Source organism: Ostrea edulis, chromosome 1, assembly GCF_947568905.1.
Source record: "Ostrea edulis chromosome 1, xbOstEdul1.1, whole genome shotgun sequence".
Classification (NCBI taxonomy): domain Eukaryota; kingdom Metazoa; phylum Mollusca; class Bivalvia; order Ostreida; family Ostreidae; genus Ostrea; species Ostrea edulis.
The window spans coordinates 55,360,888-55,380,520 of NC_079164.1; the positions used below are offsets into that span (position 1 = coordinate 55,360,888).

A 19,633-nucleotide genomic window follows, 5' to 3' on the forward strand; every position below is an offset into this window, starting at 1 on the left:
ACATTGCTACAGTGTTAATTACTAATATACTCATGTATTAAGGAGGATGCTACACCAGAGAAATTTGATATAGAGGAAAAGTGGAGGATACCCTGTACAACCATATTTTGAAAGTGAAAACTTTCAAATTTACTTTATTTAGTCAAAAAATGCAGTTTAAGTAGAAAGCAATCTGAAAAAAATTTAAAACCCCTGCTGGTCTCGAACCCACGATCTACAGTTCAGCAGTCGACATGCTAACCTACTGAGCTACTCAGCTAGGCAATGATGTTTGAAATGAATCGACAAATATTGCTGATATTATATTTTCATTCATGTTTTAAAAGGTAGTCAGCCATTATGACGACGATGTAGAAATTAAATACCATGTATCATTAGTCAAAATGTAATACATGTAATATACCAAGATTATTTTATGAGAATTTCAAGAATTCTACACTTCCATGTATACATGTATACATTGTTTACAGTATTACATGTATAGATACTATACATGTAATACTGTAAACAATGTATGTTGTTATACACCTTAATTTTTTTCCTATGTTAAACTAATATGATTTAGAACCAACATTTTAACTGTTAAACCAACTCTCACACTCGTGGACTATTGACCGGTCAACAGTTTACGAACTGTCCTATTTCTATTGGCTACGCAAGTCTGCTGCTTTCTTTACATAATGGCGAAGTTCACTGATTTAACTGATAATGAAATACAGAATAAACAGCGCATAAACATGAAAAATATGATTATCAATATTAGCTAGGATATTGGGTATGTTTTCTTTTAAACTATAGGGTATGGTGAAAAATATACGCAATCACACCGTCCTGTTGATCGATAGTTCAAAATCAACATACCATGTGCATTTAGAAAAAAATACATAAAAAGAAAGAAAGTGTATAACATAACAGTTATAGACTGTGTCCTTGGACAACAGCTGTTTTGTTTGTCCCTCGATTTTATCATTCTTAAACAGATTAAACGTAATTTTTGATGAATAATAAATTATGATACAACACATTGTGTTCTAGATTTATTCTACAGTGTATTATTAATTTTATTTTACAACTATTAAAACCATACTTGATATTCTTAATGATAAATTCCAAATACATGTGCAGTTATTTTCTCCATTGTACAAACTATTTCTGTATATCATTTGCGAAATTTTATGCATTTACTGAGACCACCTGTCATATGTGACCTTTTTTCAATTCTCCATTGGACAGTCTCTTAATACAGGTTTGACTGTATATTACTTATATGCATCTCTTGCAATGAAGGACACCCCCTTCTCCCGAGACCAACGATCTGAAACATATATAAATTTCTAAATTACGATATTCATTTGATATTTTCGATGTTCTTAATTTTTTTCCATGATTATAGAAGTCACTGTTACGACATTTTGTAACGATTTATTAACAACTACTGATATGTTCAAACACATGGATAAACACAAAAAAGTTTTTAGTTTGACATAGATCTTGAAAGTCAGTAAAATGTTGAAAACTGTCCAATTTGTCAGATATCGAATGGTTCGTGACTGCTCTGAAAAGTTTTCGCCATATAACTCTAAAGTTAAAACATTTTACGGAAATTAGGTTGTACACTACCTGACAATGTCCAAGAAATCAAACCACAGTTTATAATATAGCAGGTTTTTCTGTTTGTTATTCATATAGTGCCTTATGTTTTCGATTATTGCGTTTGACGAGGATAAACGACATGTACAAGCAAGGGCTGTTAGAAATGTAATGTGTATTGTACAATATCTCAAAAGCATTCGACTCATATAGTGAAATGAACATTACATCCCTTCAAAGTATTCTCCGCGGTTTGAAATACATAATTTCAATCTCTGAATCCATTTCTGAAATGTGTCACAGTACACTGATTTAGGTAGACCTCTAAGGTACTGACTGATGGCTGAGCCAAGGGCTTGTTGGGACTTGTAACAACGACCAGATAAGAACTTTTTAAGTTTTGGAAAAAGTCGCACGAGAGTATGGTGGGTCAGTGGCAAGACGGTAACCTTCTCCGACTTCAAAAATTGCTTCACAAGCTCAGATGTATGTGATGGAGCATTATCATGAAGTAGACAAACATTCCTAAATCCTTTTTAGCATAACATCTCGGTAATACCGACCTGTAACACTTTTGCCCTTCAGTACCGGAATTTGTACGGCTATACCATCACATGAGAAGAATATGCAATAAAGATACCTTCTTTGTGCTTATGGTTCTTTTGGCAACTACAGGCCTTCTACCGTGTTTAGCTAGCCATATTTTGTTTCCAATTTTTCTTACTGGTTCGAAATAATGAACCCATGTTTCGTCACCAGTAACAATGTTTGCAAATTGTCTTTGCTTGAATTTGGGAAACATTTAGAGCAATTGCTTAGCGGTTTGTACTCGTACCTGTTTTTGGTCATCTGTCCATCTGGCAGAAATCTTTCGTACTTTCAAAATACGCTTCAAAATGAAATGCACCCGTGATAGCGATATGTCAACAGCTTTGGCAATATCATGTATCGTGTATCTGCCATCACTTTCAATTATTTCCCTGACCTTTGAGACATTAAATTGCCTTGCCTGTTACAGTCACAAGTTGGCCAGATTTTGCTGGCTCTTTTGACAGTCCTGTGCCAGTCAGACATTTCTTTCTCCACCTACGAACTGTCTCATAAGATACCTTATCAGACCCATACACTTCCCCCAATTCAGTAAAATCTGCATTTCCGAATGACCAAGTTTTGAGTGAACTTTTATATAAGCTCTAATTTCTTCAATATTCTCAACCTGTTTCCCAACCATTTTTACAACAATGGTCAACAACTGGCTCTATTGAAATGACTATAAGTTTAAAACTATGTGGAGCTGAATTAATTAAGGCTCATGTTTATACCGTTGGAAAGGTACTGAATGGAGCTATTCAAGAGTATCATCATCCACAAAATCGTGCGAAGCGTTATTACGCTGTGGTACAATACACATTACATATTGAACATGTGCAGCCCTCGTATTCATAATTTTGCCCTTAATTGTCGCACTAGACAAAACTACCATTAGAAACACATTCGCAATACTGAGTTTCAAATTTTGAAATTATGAATGAATGTTTATTTTGTCTTTGGTCAACTATTCTGTAGGACGGATTACAATTGCATTCGTAAAATCATTATCTAATTTTCAATACAAAGATCGAGAGATCATTTATGTTACATATGGAACATTTAATTTGGAGCTCCAAGTGACTTCCTAATAATCAAAGTTTTTTTTACTGTATATATGATATCAATAGATATAACATATTAAACTAATGCACGCAATTATTAAAAAATTAATCTTAAATTCATATCGTTCATTCAATTCATGAGCGCAACAATTCAAACACGCATTAAAAAAGTCCTTCTTCTATGCAATATTATTTGTGATTTACCGTGCTTGCGCGTGTTACACCCTAAATCGTCACCTCTCCCAAATCGTCGGCAACAACGATTTGAGATGGGCAATGATTTGGGGTTTCTTATGCAACACCCCAAATAGTTGCCCATCCCAAATCGTCACCGGAAACGATTTGGGCATAACCTCACACCCCAAATTTTCATCCCCTTTGCTGCAACTATTTGGAAACATTATTTCAATACAAACTGGCCCTAATCGTAAACTCCTTCTCCTCTCATTAGGGTCTTCCGTCTCCAACGGAAGATCCTTCTATTATTCTATTGTTTCTTTTTCACTTTTTTTATTATTATTATGTCTCTGAACACAAAGTGTCGGAGACATATTGTTTTTGCTCCGTTTCTTATTATTATGTTCCCCAAACAAAGTTTGGGAACATATTGTTTTTACTCTGTTTCTTATTAGGGTCTTCCGTCTTCAGCGGAAGAACCTTCTATTATTCTATTGTTGATTTTTCACTTTTCTTATTATTTTTATTCTTTTTTTTTTTCCTTACCGATTTTGTGCAGATGATTTCTCAGAGATGGCTTGATCGATTTACTTCAAATTTTTAGGGTTGATGCATTGCTATCTGAAGTTTTTATCTTTTTTTGGATTTTTGAAAATTCACTTCCGGTTGGAAGTTATCCCCCTTTTATCGATTTTCAGATGACCATTTTGTCCAGCCAAAATCTCAAAAACGATAAAAGTTAGAGTGCTGAAATTTTCAGTGATGTTAGATGACATGTTGTAGTTGTGCACATGGGTTTTAAAAATTTCCGGAAGTGCCTAGTATGGAAGCTCGGTAGGGGTCGAAAATGGAGTTTAAAAAAGTGTCCCATTTTTACTTTTTACTCGTAAATATTTTGCTTTGACATTTATAACAAAAGTTGTACAGTTTATTGAGATCTTTCGTGTCATATCAAGAAATGGGCCCATAGGCATCATGGCTCGCCTGAACCATTGGATTTCTGTTACAATGATTAACTTTTTTCTCACGAAACTTTTGATAAGACATGTAGCATAAAAGTTGTTCAGTTTTGCAAGGTCTATCTAATGAAATAAAAAAAATAGGCCTCCGGGCATCATGGCTCGCCTGAACAGTCGAATTTGTATCACAATTAATAACATTAATAACTTTTTTCTCGAGAAACTTTTTACAAGACATGTAGAACAAAAGTTGTTCAGTTTCGCAAGCGTTAACTAACGATCTTAAGAAATAGGCCTGCAGGTCTCATGGCTCACCTGAACAGTTGGGTTATTGTTGCAAGCTATAACATTTTTGTCAAGAAACTTTTAATAAGACATCTAGAACAAAAGTTGTTCAGTTTTGCAAGATCTTTCGAACAACATCATGAAAAAGGTGAACGGGCCTCATGGCTTGCCTGAACGGTTTGATTAGTGTCACAATCAATAACTTTTTTCTCGAGAAACTTTTGATAAGACATGTAGAACAAATGTTGTTCAGTTTCGCAAGCATTAACTAACGATGTTAATAAATAGGCCTGCGGGTCCCATGGTTCACCTGAACAGTTGGGTTATTGTTGCAAGCTATAACATGTTTGTCAAGAAACTTTTAATAAGACATCTAGAACAAAAGTTGTTCAGTTTTGCAAGATCTTTCGAACAACATCATGAAAAAGGCGAACGGGCCTCATGGCTCGCCTGAACAGTTTGATTAGTGTCACAATCAATAACTTTTTTCTCGAAAAACGTTTGATAAGACATGTAGAACAAAAGTTGTTCAGTTTTGCAAGATCTTTCAAACGATATCAAGAAAAAGGCCCACGGGCCTTATGACTCGCCTTAACAGTCTGATAAATGTCGCAATCAATAATTTTTTTCTCAAGAAAATTTGAATAGGACATGTAGAACAAAATTTGTTCAGTTTTGCGAGATATATCTAGAATGATATTTTAAAAAATAGGCCTCCGGGCGACATGACTCGCCTGATCAGTCGAATTTGTATCGCAGTAAATAACATTATTAACTTTTTTGTCGAAAAGAAGGCTGACCCATTTAATTAGTGGCCGAGAGCGGCAGAGATTCTTTAATTTATAGCACTTAAATGATCAATATTTGTAAAACATTACCGAAGCTAAATTGTACATCTAGACAATATATTTGTATCATTATTTATGAACGAAAATCTCAGTCAAATTCTTATCTCATCACATCTAAATTTGGACGGAAGACCCACTCGTTGCTCGCAACGAGATCGCATCTAGTTCTCTTTCTTTTTCTTCTTCTGTGGTCTAGCGATGACCACAAAAGGTTCTCTGGACCCTATAAGCATGACATTTGTATCTTCTACTTCATCTTTCACTTGTTCTGTTGTATAATGTTTTTAAAAGATGATAACAGTATTTGTTCTTGTTGTTTTGGTTGGTAGTGGTGTTGTTACTATTGCAAGAGCTGTGTTTGTTGTTGTTGGTGTCATTGCATGTTTTCTATATGAATTCTTTTTGTCCAGACCTCCAGAGAGAGAGAGAGAGAGAGAGAGAGAGAGATGTGTCCAACAATAAATCATTTTGCCTTTTGTTGTAGGGTCATTCTGCTGATCATGGGGTTGTTAGGTCTTGTGCACTGCAGATTTGTTAGTGACCTCAGATTATATTAGATTACGCCTGTTAGCCACCATTTGGACACTCGTGAAAACCTCGAGAAACACCCATCCTTCCTCTTCTTTTTTAATATTTTTTTTTGGTTGTTTCATTCATAGCGCTCTCTCTCTCTCTCTTTAAATAAGTAAATGAACAATCAAGCAAACAAACAAATAAATGAAACCTCTATGCTTAGTCCTACATACAAAATTTCAGCTTAATTGGTTCACAAACACCATGCAGAGTAACAGTCGAGAATAGTTCGCTATGATTACAGTTCACGGCACATTGAGCTCACGATTAAGAAATTTCATGTTACGGGAAGCACATGCCAGGAACACATGTAAACCACATATCAGTCCACAAACACCAGAAATATTGCAGAGTTGCTGAAAATTGTGCACAGCTCGTGGAGCTTTAAGCTCTCATTCCAGAATTCTCATTTTTGGGGAGGCATATATGTCAGAGGGTGACTTGTAATCTACATACAAAATTTAAGCCCAATCGACAAACACCAGAGATATGAGTGCGGACAAACCAGACCAAGTGAAACCTATGTCCCCCCGTATAAGAGGGGGTACAATAAAATAACTTGTGTAATCTATCCTAAAAACGTCAATAAAATATTGGTGGGCGACGATTTAGGACAGACAACGATTTGAGATGTACTATAGTACATCCCAAATCATCACCCCTAATGATAGTGCAATCATTGCCGGGGCGACGATTTAGGATGCCGACGATTTGGGGTGAAATGTCATCCCAAATTGTTGCCTGCAACTATTTGGGATGGGTCGACAATTTGGGGTGTAACAGCGCGGGGTTTCACCTAGTATATATATCGTTTTCCCTACCTGATTATAAAATAAGTACAAGGGGAAAATCCTAAACATTTTGAATAAATTGACTATCTAGCAATCACCATGCGCTCACCGTTTACTTTGCGTTCAGAAAATTGTGTTCTGTGTTTGCTCTGCGTGAATTTACCGTTCACTCACCATGCATTTACTGTTCGCTCACTCCAGAAAACCATACATTCTTACATAAATGATAGTATTCATGTTTTTTTTTATAAAGTGAGTATTTAAGATTGTTTCTTCTGTTTCCATTTTTAAATAAGAGATGTCATATTGCAATTCCTGTATGTAATGCTTACAATTTTAATGGTCGATTTTTGCTTTTCATCAAAACTATCTTGCAACTTAGTAGTAGTATTATCAAAGGTAGCTACATGGTGCCAATACAATTCAGATATGCATGAAATTGCAAACTGCCTCCATGATTTTCAAAGATCAATGACAAAATTAATACAGGTAACAAAACATGACCCCAGATTAATGGTATACTGAGTGAGAATGAATTCATCGTCATTTTTGTACTTGTAAGTATGTATTAATTAATGAGCACAAATGTTTTCTTTGTAAAAGTTCATTTAAGGTAATCTATTTTAAACCCAAAATAATTTTTTTTAACTGTTCTCTAATCTAAATCCAATGAAATGAAAAAATAGTAACATTTAAGCATTTATTTTGATTGATCTAAAAGAGAATGAAGGGCAAAAATTATAAATTTTGAGACACAAATTATATAAAGATAAGGCCACATCAAATCGATTCTCTGGTTCTCGGACAATCGTTTTTCAAAAAATGGGTAGGTAGGTAGGGGGTTTAGTTTTTCAGTTTATTTCCATGTCACAAATGGGTAGGGATTTTTTGTGCGTGGTTTTTTTTGTGTTGTGAAGAAAGTTAGAGTTTTACAAATGGTATTCAACACCGTATAGCTTCTTTTCATTCTGTTTCTTGTCTTGTTTTATATGTATGTCATGATTTTATATTGTAGATCTTTATGCAAATAAAGTGAATACAAAATAGTATGTTTTTTATCATTTTATACCACTGTATACCAAAAACTACTTCCTGTAAATGTTTGGCATGGTCATGAATTGTAAAAGAATTGTAAATAAAATGTAATAATAACGTCGTACTTCAACTCGGCCTTGCTTTCATCAATTTGTTCCTTCACGGTTTCAATTTCTTTAAATTCACCGCCCACAAGTTTCTTGCACAGCGTATCAACTGTCAAGGACGAGTCTACCAGTATAATTGTCCATGGAACAATCTGTTTTGAGTTAAAAATAATCTCAATGCTGACAAGAACTGTTCTGCATGTCTCCATATTGTTTACATCAACTAAGCAGGGCGTCTTATTCAGCAAGGCGCTTTACGATTTTGGCACCAAAACACGAATTTTATTTTGACGGATCAAATACGGGCGGCGGCGGTTTTTCCCCGGAGCGGCAATAAACTCGTGTCAGCGGCCAATTTTTTTTTTGGGGGGGGCGGCGTGTCTGAGAACCAGAGAATCGATTTGATGTGGCCTAATATATGAAGAAAAATTGTTTTCATAAAACTGATATGAAAACAAATAAAATAAACATTCTAGATTTAGTTATTTTTCCACAAATTAGTTTCTACCTTTGTCATATCCTCGTGATGTCAGTTCATGGTGTGTGTCTTTTGCACTGTGCCGACTGCTGGCACTCCTTTTCTCTGCCTGCTGCTGTTGTTGACCTTTCTGGCTCATTATGATTTTGAATTGAAGATCTGTAATGTTTTAAAGCATGTTACATTTATCTATAAGATACTAATAAACTGTATTTTTATGATTATTAATTATCATCTTTGTACTTGTAAGTACTTGTAAGTTGATTATTATGGTAATTTGGATAATATTATTTTCATACTATTCTAAAAATTCTCAGATTTACCTGGCTTGGATTTCTCGAAAAAATCTCAAACTTAAGTTTGAGTTTTCTTCTATTTGAGCTGCAGTCAAAGTTTGAGTAAAATCCAAGTTTCGACTTCAGTTTATTTTGAGAAATCCAGGCCTGATCTTAATATAGATAATTTGAGAAATATGTATGCACCCAACTTAACCTTGATTAATAATTACAAAGTGATCTTAACTAGGATTGGAGACAGTCTTATATAACAATTACTGTAGAATCATTTAAATTTGTAGGGGCCAATTTTCGTGGATTGCTGAATTTTTACGGGTTTGTGGGGATGTAATTTCGTGGATTTATATATTTGTAAGATTCTTGTATAATAGTTGTCTTTATATATTCGTTGAGGATGTAAATTCGTGGGTGAGGGGTAACCACGAATTCCACGAAAATTGAGCCACCACGGATTCTAATGATTCCACAGTACACTGAAAATATACGAATTGCTAGTGCAAGATTTTTTATTTTTTCAAAAGCTCTGATGATCGATCAACAGCACCTAGTTATCTAACCAAATCAAAATACCAGTATGTCAGGTAATTCAAGTTGGAGTAAAGAACTATCAAGGGGCCCATGGGCCACATTGCTCACCTGAGTCACATTGGCCCTGCCATTGTTCAGCAACTGTGATTTTTAAAAGACTTTTTTCACCAATCTTTATTCCCATGACAAATTTTGACACCATATTGTGGCCCCAAGCTAGCTCCAAAGGATCACAACATAATTGAAAATGAATTCACATACACAGAGATGCATTAAAGGGACTGATTCACGATTTCCCCCAAAATTTTGTTTTTCACTTTTAATGATCAAAATCTACTGTCTAATGTGTTTGGAAGATTTCACCTGAAAATTAAGGTTACATATTATCACAGAAGCTCATTATAGAGAGTTTATTATTTGTTTTGTAAACAAAGATTGCGGTATGCTATTGTTTACAAAATTTTCAAAAGAAATGGATATCGATCTAAGTTTATTATATCTTTCACATTTCAATCATTTTTTGGGGTAAAATGTGTCATTTAAAAGTTAAAATTTGTGACTATGCAAAATTAAAATGCATTATATTACAAAATCAATATTTCACTTGTTTGTTTACATATAAAGATTCGAGTCTTTGTTTACATAACACAGATTTAAGGCTAATATATTGCTTTCATTCTTGCATTCAGAAGGTCAAAATTTTGGCTGTCAACATTAAATGAGTTATATTTTTAATGTTTAACATCAAAAATGAAAAATATTTTTATCAAAAATCGTGAACCAGTCCCTTTAATTAACACCAATATGACTAACATGATCTTGCTGTTCTGGATAAAACCAAGGTCACAAGGTCATAAATCAATCATCATGGAATGATATGAAAGACCTTGCCATAAGAAACCTATATATATAAAATACGAAAGCTCTATCTTAAATAATTCAGGATATTGAATAGGTACATGTAAGATTTTTATCAAAAGTAAGTCAATTACTTCCAGGTCAAAGTCACAAGATCAAACATCGAAGTATATCAAGGCTTGCCATAGAGAATTTATATACAAAATAAATAGTTCAGGAGATATTGATTAGGTCAGGTTTTAAAGAAAGCATGTCAAGGTCACAAGATCGAATATGATTGTATCACAAGGTCTTGTCATAAAAAATCTATATACAAAATATGAAAGCCCTACCTAGTTCTGAAGATATTTAATAGGTTATGCTTTCTTAAAAGTAAGTCAAATTTCAAGGTCACAGTAAGAAATAAAAGGTCTTGCCTTAACAAATCTATATACAAAATATAAGGGTCAGAGATTTCAAAAGTAAGTCCAACTCTAAGGTCAAGGTCAAAAGGTCAAACTTCTCAAAATAATAAAAGTTTTGCCATAAAGAATATTTACACAAAATATGAAAGCCCTAGCTAAAAAGTTCAGGAGATATTGAATAGGTCGGGTGTTTTTTTTTTAAAGTACAGTACAGGCAACACAGATCTCTTGTCTACCGCGTTCCCGCGATGGGAAAAATCTAACACGGTAATCTAGATGTAACTCAGATGAACCGCGTTCTCATCGCGGGATGACTATCAGCTACCTGTCCCTGTCGCGGTAACATTTGTTAAAAAAAATTGATTGATTTTGTACCATAAACAAATGCGAGTTATCTCCCCTGATTTTATTGTTAAATGCTTGAAAATTCGGCTTACGAGTTTTTTCTGTTTTTAAAATCAAGTATTTCGTTATGGATTTAATCATCACTTTTTTTTTGTGTTTTTGTTTCATTTATTCAATGTATTGTTAATTCATCTATTAAGATTACTGATTGTAAGGAAGATGATTATTTTAAAGTCATCAAGGATTGGGTAGTTTTAAAAAGGCACAACGAATTACATTGTGAATTTTGTGTAATGTATGACTACATTTATATCAATTAAATTAAACAAAGTATATATTCTCTTGCAAGGTTAACACAAAACATCATTCTTATTGAGAGAGAGAGAGCATTGACAGATCCAGAACCCTGTTTGGCCGTGGGGGCACACATCCTCCTATACACATATCCCCACCTACCCACATATACAATTACAGTACAACACCTTAATATCTTTCTGAACTACAAATAATATAAATGTATCCACACAGTACTATTATCCTAATGTAGCTCACAGGCAGTCGGAGTGGACCTTCCAAAACAATCATTTGATGTGTCGATCCTGCATTTTACATGACATTTGAAAACCGAATATCCAGTCAATAGTCAGGGGGAAAAGACATTTTGAATATTTGCGTACAAATAGTACAATGTCATGTAACTACATATGTCGCAGAATTTGATTAGACATATTTCAGTCCTGAATATTTGGTCGATTCCAATATAACTTATTTAAAAAAGTCAATAAAAGTATGATTTTGAATGAAATTAAAATCGACATTTAGTAATTTCTTTGTGTATTTGAATTGGGTTGCTATCTCAATATTCATTTTGATTATCTAATGCTACAAAATCCCGATGTTGTCTAAGGTGAAGGTACGCTTAGCATATAAATTTGGCCTAGTAAAATCAAGAAAAATAAAGTAGAAGATGACACACTTTTACCTATCGAAGTAATTTGGGGGCAACACCCTCTCTTCAAATATACAAACAAAATGGCGCCAAAACGTCACATAGTAGAATAATACGCTCCCGAATTTACCTGGATCACTACATGTATTTCTTGGCCAAAACTTTAAAATTTTACTTATATTTTTCAATATTTTGATATGAGCACATTCAAGGCGATGGATGATATTTGCGTATGTTGAACGAAATACTTCGATTAATAATAAAAAGAGTCTTTCTTCAATCACCTTCCCTGTGCACATAGTGAAATTAGAAAATCTGACATTTCCGGAAAAAATTACGCATCACACACAGTTGATACTAAGATTACATATATGTACGACAAATCATAAATTAAGGCGTGTGTTACCTTTTTGTGTAGCACAGATAAGATATAAAGAAATATAATAACATTTTTATTAATTTGTATTATTATACTTTCATGTAAAATACTCGAACCTGATTGGTTGAGAAGCATTTGAAAAAACATATTGTTACCCTCTGAGAACAGAAAACACGCGCCCCAGGGTGATAGTATCTAGCAACGGGTAACAGTACTTGACAACGGGTGATATTATAAAAAATTATCACATGCGTCAAATTTATGCGCGTACGGTTCGCCGTAGATTGCTAGAAGACGTCGTTTGAGCGTTTGTAATAAACGCGAGTACCCACATCGAAATACGAAATATCGCATGACAGTGATTGATCAAATGTCAACAGACGTAAGTTTTTCTGCTTTCCAGTTTACATAACATTCAGTATAATAAAACAAATATTGCATGTAGTTGAGGGTAACATTGAAATTTTCACCCCTCGAGAAACCATTGTCAACCTCGGCTACGCCTCGGTTGACAATGGTTTTCTCGGGGTGAAAATTTTCAATGTTACCCTCAACTACGGTGTAGCCGAGGTTGACAATGGTTTCTCGAGGGGTGAAAATTTTCAATGTTATCCTCAACTACATGCAATATTTGTTTTATTATATTGAATGTTAGGCCAATTCAACTTAATTAGTAGATTATCATCCAGGGTCAACAAAAATTATGGGGCGGGTGGGAGGATTTTATTTTTTAATTTTTATTTTCTGAGAAAAATATTAAAGACAAACGAGTTTTTTCCCCCCAACAGATCCGCATCATTTAATGGCAGATGGATATCAATCTATGCTATTTTCATACACTAATTCCAGGTTAAGCTTTAATTTAAGGATATAACAGAAATACACCTAACTTCTTCAAGATTTACGTCTGTAAGAACAATAAATTAAGAAAACCATATAAATCTACTTTCTTCACGTGAGTTTTCACGTTCCTATACCGGAAATGTAAACAAGAAGTGTAAATACTGGAGTCAGACATGAAAATATTCCGGAAATCGCAAGTTTCGCAAAATAAAAAAATTCGGGCCGGGCCAATTTTTGAGGGGCGGGCGGGGATGATAATCTATCAATTAAGTTGAATTGGCCTTATATAAACAACAAAGCAGAGAGACTTACGTCTGTTTACATTTGATCAATCACTGTCATGCAATATTTGGTATATCGATGCGGGTATTCGTGTTTATTACAAACGCTCAAATGACGTCATCTAACAATCTACGGCAAACCGTACGCGCATAAATTTGACACATGTGATAATATTTTGTAATATCACCCGTTGTCAAGTAATGTTACCCGTTGCTAGATACTATCACCCTGGAGCGCGTGCTTTCTGTTCTCAGAGGGTAACAATATGTTTTTTCAAATGCTTCTCGACCAATCAGATTCGAGTATTTTACATGAAAGTATAATAATTATACATGTTATTCGGATTTTCAATTTCATTCGTACATGTTTTTATCTACAACGAGAGTGACAACGTTCACTGTAAAATTATCACTTGTTACATGAACTACACTCATTTGAAATTGTTTGTAATACGACAAGGATAATAATTCTCGACCAACAAAAGTTATATTTATATCAATAAGCACGAAAAAGGTCTTCTAGATAAGTAACTAAGTGGGTGAACAGTCTCAATGACATATACAGTGTGTGAAATGGCAGTTCAATCGAATGTGGTCCTGGACAGGCTTGGACGAACCGGGTAAAGGATTGAATTGGAACCAATAGAAATCGATCATATTTCAATTGATAATCTTAAAATTAAGTTTGATAAATTAATATGAACAGCATTGTTTTGGTGTATTCCCATATTAATGTTTACATGCTCCACGAGAACGTTTACATGTGGCCTTTACGTTGCGAAAGGGGATATATACTAGGAAAAGGCATACAGATATCGCACTGTAATAAAATCAACAAAATCAATCCCTATCTTTCATACTTGTAGACATCTTAAAATATTCAAAATCGTAATACAGCATATACATACATGTATGATACTAATATTCTACATAGGCCTAATAAAATTGATACTTTCTTTAATACGTATAAAATTAAAGATTGCTTTTTCCATATGATTTATATTTACACGTACTATTTAAATGCAATCATTATTTTGTATTCAAATCAATTTTATCTTATCTTATTAAGTTTTACTAACAAGGGGTGTTATTGTACCAAAACTAATAGAAACTGGGCATAATATTAAGTCGCAAGATGGCATCTAAATCACTGTAAAATTGTAAAAATGACGTCATATCTGGCTAGATTGTGATTTGAATCGCTGTCAAGTTGGTTTTTTACGTCACAATGCACTGTACTTTAGGCATTATTTACATTTTCGGCTGAGAGTGCTAAAAAGTCAGCTGAAATGTATTTTCCCCAAAAAAATGGACACACTATATATTCATTGTACACGCTATTCATCCACATAGGTATTAAGAGCCATTCTCTGTAAGCATCAACATTTTTATTATAGGGGTGGAAAAGTACGTATACCCTCACCGATTTTGCTGAAATTTGGCATATAGTGATCATTTGATACCCTCTCATAGAATTTGGTACCAAAATTCGAAATTGAGGTACCGTTGCCATGGTAACAAGAACACTGTGAAAACAGCTCCCAAGATGCTTAAAAATGCTCGATTTTGGCCTGTTTTTGATTAAACATAAACAAATTAATTTTACTGATGTACAAATTTCTCTATTGCTTGCTTAAAGATTAGGTTCAGCATAATGAATTCTTAATAAAACATCAATAAATCAATATTGGATTACCTCTTGTTCCTGAGGTTGAAAAATCAATATTTTAGCATTTTGACTATTTTTGAAAAAAATCATTTTAAAGCCATTTTATGACATCATTTACAAGAAAACACAACAACACACATCAATTAAAGTTATATATGATTTAATTCATCCCATTATGTGTAAAATATAAAAAAAAAAAACGACCAATGTCTTATTTTGCTAAATAAAATGATATAGCTTGAAAAATTGGTTGCCATGGTAATATGAAAAATCTCATAATATGAATATATGAGTCAAATTTTAATAATTTATCAATATAATATCCTTAATCTATTAAATTTGACATAAACAATGATAAATATCATGAATTCTCATGTTATGAAATATTTCAGTTGCCATAGCAACCATATTTCAGTATTTTATAACAAGGTTTTAATAAGTAATCTAGTATGCTAATTTGTATCAGAAAGCATTACAGGTCTGCTTATTACCATGTGATAGTGTTAACTCATTGTCATATTATATTTGAACATATAAATTGATGTAAAAGTCTACTTAAATTAGCCATATAAATGATTAATTCTTTTGTTACCATAGCAACCATTATAAGATACATGTATATGGTTCCTTAGTTTTGAAGAAAAGTGCTGACTATAAAACTGATTTGTGTCAGGAAGCAGAAACGTGTGTGACTATTATTAAGTGAAAGTGTTCTGTCATAATCTTAACAATTGTTATAAAGTACAAATTTCATAATTTCCATGGATTAGTCATAAGTTGGATTAGTTGGTGTAGCAAACATTTAAAAAAATCTTCAAGTCAAAAGGCATTGGTAGAAGATCATTACATTTAAAATGAAAATGAAATTTTTTTTAATGTGTTTGAATTACTTTGTATTGAATAGAATTTTTACTTTTCACAAGATTTATATCTATTTATCTCTAGGTATTTCCTGTAAAAGCATTATATGACTCTGTTTAATCATTTGAATTATAGTATTAGTAATGAAATGTTGGTAATCTGACTGTTTTGTCTCCATGGAAACATTAAATAGGAACTGTAGCAGCTGTTTCATAACAGTTACATCTAGCTGCTACAGTTCCTATTTAATGTTTCCATGGAGACAAAACAGTCAGATTACCAACATTTTCATAACAGGACTTTTGGACTAGCTATCTCTGGTCAAAATTGACTCAACTGAGTATAAGTAGGTACAATACTTGTAGTTTAAAATGTAAATGAAAAGAAATCTAAATCGCCAACATAATGTTTCCATGGAAGTAGGTTTCTATAGCAACTAAACTACAAATTGAATTCCTTCTTAATTAGTATATTTTAACCAGCCTATGAATACAAAGATGAAGTTATGATATTGTAGAATAAATCTACCGTATATACTCGCCTATAAGTCGGATTTTTGGGAGTCAATTTTTAGTCCAAAACTCTATGTCCGACTTATAGGCGCGTCCTAAGAAGATTGGTATTTTTCTGGGCGGCGTAATGTATATTGGTTTTTTTTAAAACAACTCCGACTACCACACAAATGATTATTGTTCCCAAATATCTAGACATATTGTATTGTTTATGTATTTTAAAATTATGCATAAAGTACAAGTATTTACATATTTTTATCTAGTTAAAAATTATTTACATACACATGTACCGGTAACTAATGGCAGGGCCGTAACTAATACTTTCAATTCAACTAATCTATCGTTTATCGGTAAAATTGAATTACGAACCTGATTTAATATTGAAATATTCATATGCATACCGGCTGAAATATATTTCATAAAAGATTGAATATTGTTAACAGATAATTTAGATCATCATTCTTGACTCTTAAAAAAGCTATTGTTGATACAATGAATTTTACCTGAATCCCACAATAACAGTTTTCGCGAGGCGCGTGCCACTAAGTAAACACGGTGTCAGGTACTGGTAATTAGGAGACCATAATTGCTTAGGTAAATCATTGCCCATCATAGATCAAGGGTTGCATTTAAACCCCAAACAGATAAGGCTTGGATATTGAGCACCTCATAATTATTAATTTCTCAAAATATTTTTTGAAACATAGGTAAAAACACTAGAGCATTGACTTGAAATTGTCAACCGATTCCGACAAAAATTTGTACCGACTTATAAGCGGGCCAATGGCAAATTCCTACAAAATAACCTTAAAAATACAACCGACTTATAGGCGGACCGACTTATAGGCGAGTATATACGGTACTGAAGTACATGTACATTAAATTGTTTTCAATGATTATGGTTGATGTTTCCATAGTAACACATTTTTCTTCATATTTTCCCCTTTGTAATAATTAAATTCAAATGATTAAACAGAAATGAAATGAAAGGGTGGTGTACTGGTGTAAGTAGATTATGACCTAAGTAACATCATCTTTCTGGTACCTTGCAGCTTTAGTTGACACACAAAACAATTTAGAAATCGTTAGTACATATGTATGTGGGTAGCTGATAAAAATCAGTGTCGAGAAAATGTTGGGAAAAGAATGCATACCCAATCATTAATATGCCCTTTCATTTCATTTCTTTATTTCTCGATTAATCCAACTTTAGTGGGGGAAAAAACAACTGAATATGGATGGCCTTTTGGCTTGTGTCAGTACTTTCTCCATAAGTACATAAGTGCACTTTTCTAATTACTTTGTTGCAAATAATTTCATTCATTTCCATGAATACCAGATTCTGTGACGATGGCATTAAAAAAGATTTGCAATGCAAAATCAATGCCCATTAAAAATTCCCAAATCATCCATTGTTTATAACAACACAATTTACAGGGGTGGGGGATTGCTATTGTTAAAAACAGGTTTTGGTTTTGTATCAAAATTATAATATGGGTTTATGTGTCGTACATGTAGATGAATGACTTATAAGACATATATTAAAATAGAAACTGTCAAAACATAGACAGAAATCAATTTCGTCTTAGCTCTTGATTTATAGAAAAGTCAATTTAAAAGAAAACCTAACCCGTAGAAAGGGTAAAGGAATAAATCAATTTCAGGAAAAACAACTATAATGATAACAACTTAGTAAAGTTTAGTCCAATTTCAATGATAATTGCATAACTGATGTTATACAAGAGGATGACAGGTCCGGTTAACCCATCACATAGGAAATTAGAAATAATAATTCATAAATGATTAAGAGAAAAAAGGGTTTTAACCATCCACAACCTTCATCTTAAAGCTTTTAAGCTAAGGGAGAATTTTTTTTACATGTCATACCACTGGTGTTCGGATTTACGCGATGCTTGTCCGGAATTCCCCGAGTTTTAGCTTGCCTTTTATTTCGCTGAGCATGGTGAATTTCAGCGTTATCAACCATAACAAAACTATATTTTAGGCTCGATAAATCTTCTCTTTCAAAATATGTCCGTCAAAATTTTCTTATTACTTGCCTTTCATTGTAGGAACAAATTATTAAAACGGAAATGAGTTTTGTCGGATTTACCAGAACGTACTATATTGTGTTTTGGAGATGAATATAGTTTCCATTCTTTCTAAAATTTCTTATTTAAAGAGCTATATATGGACCTATATACACTGTAGCTATTTGCGATTAAAAAAACAACGTTTTCAATGTTCTAATATTTAAAATGTTTCAGTTATATTTTTTACTATAAAGACCATAAAAACTTGTAAGCACCTTTTCTATTTACACTTCGTTGATGAAAATGTGAACAATGATAAAATATATTAGTAATAATAATAATCAGGGGCGGATCCAGGAATTGTGGTTACGGGGGGCGCCACTTTATGAGACAGGGAGTCTGGGGACGAAGTCCTGATGGGGGCGAAGCCCCCAGAAGCTCCTGGATTTTACAGGGCTTGAAATATATCTCCTATTTAGTCTTTTGTACTATTTTTTATCATTTTTTATGAGGTGAAATCAACAAAATGACGCAAATTTTAAGGGTTTTTGGAAAAAATTAAGTTCTCCCAATAAAGTAATTCAAGAAATCAATAGATTTTGTCATTTATTTCTCTGGGAGTGGAAGAAATTATTGCTTCTTACATTGTTTAGTACATTTTCCTAAACAAGATAACACGATTTACCTTAAGTTTGAAAAGTTTAGGGGGGGGGGGTGCCGGCTGCGCCCCCCCTCCCCCCTTAAATCCGCCACTGATAATAATGCTGTATGAAGAGAAGATAGCCCTATAATACAAGGAATTATTCTTCCCCGGGGCCTTCTGAAATACAAACAACATACACATAGCGATACGTACAACCAAAGATAAGCATATAAAGATAGATTCCGTGATTATATACAGTGTATTACAAAGTTGTATTTAAGACAAGTATGGAGGGCATATTCATAGTATAGAATAGGTTCATGTAATGCACAAGGGAATAAAAGATGGGGGGGGGGGGGGGGGTGTAACGAAAATGCATCCATATATTTTCAAATACATACGCATGTACATAGAACATGTATTTGAAAATAACGACAGCTAATTAAAAATGTTTCCATATTTCTTCTAAAAACAGTAAGAGACAGTCTGATTAAAATCAAACCTCTCACATCGCTCAATGCGTGGGAGCGACTGTCC

The 19,633-nt window shown here is 33.4% G+C and overlaps 1 protein-coding gene across 6 annotated transcripts in view; it reads right to left on the reverse strand.

Moving 5' to 3' along the window:
* The window catches only part of LOC125664659 (coiled-coil domain-containing protein 74B-like), a 69,275-nt gene that overhangs the window by 33,388 nt on the left and 16,254 nt on the right, over window positions 1–19,633 (reverse strand). For all 6 annotated transcript variants that reach the window (XM_048897506.2, XM_048897505.2, XM_056154489.1 and 3 more), the window contains one exon: window positions 8,526–8,654. In XM_048897506.2, coding sequence (XP_048753463.2) covers window positions 8,526–8,654 — 129 coding nt within the window. The remainder of the gene's footprint in view (window positions 1–8,525; window positions 8,655–19,633) is intronic.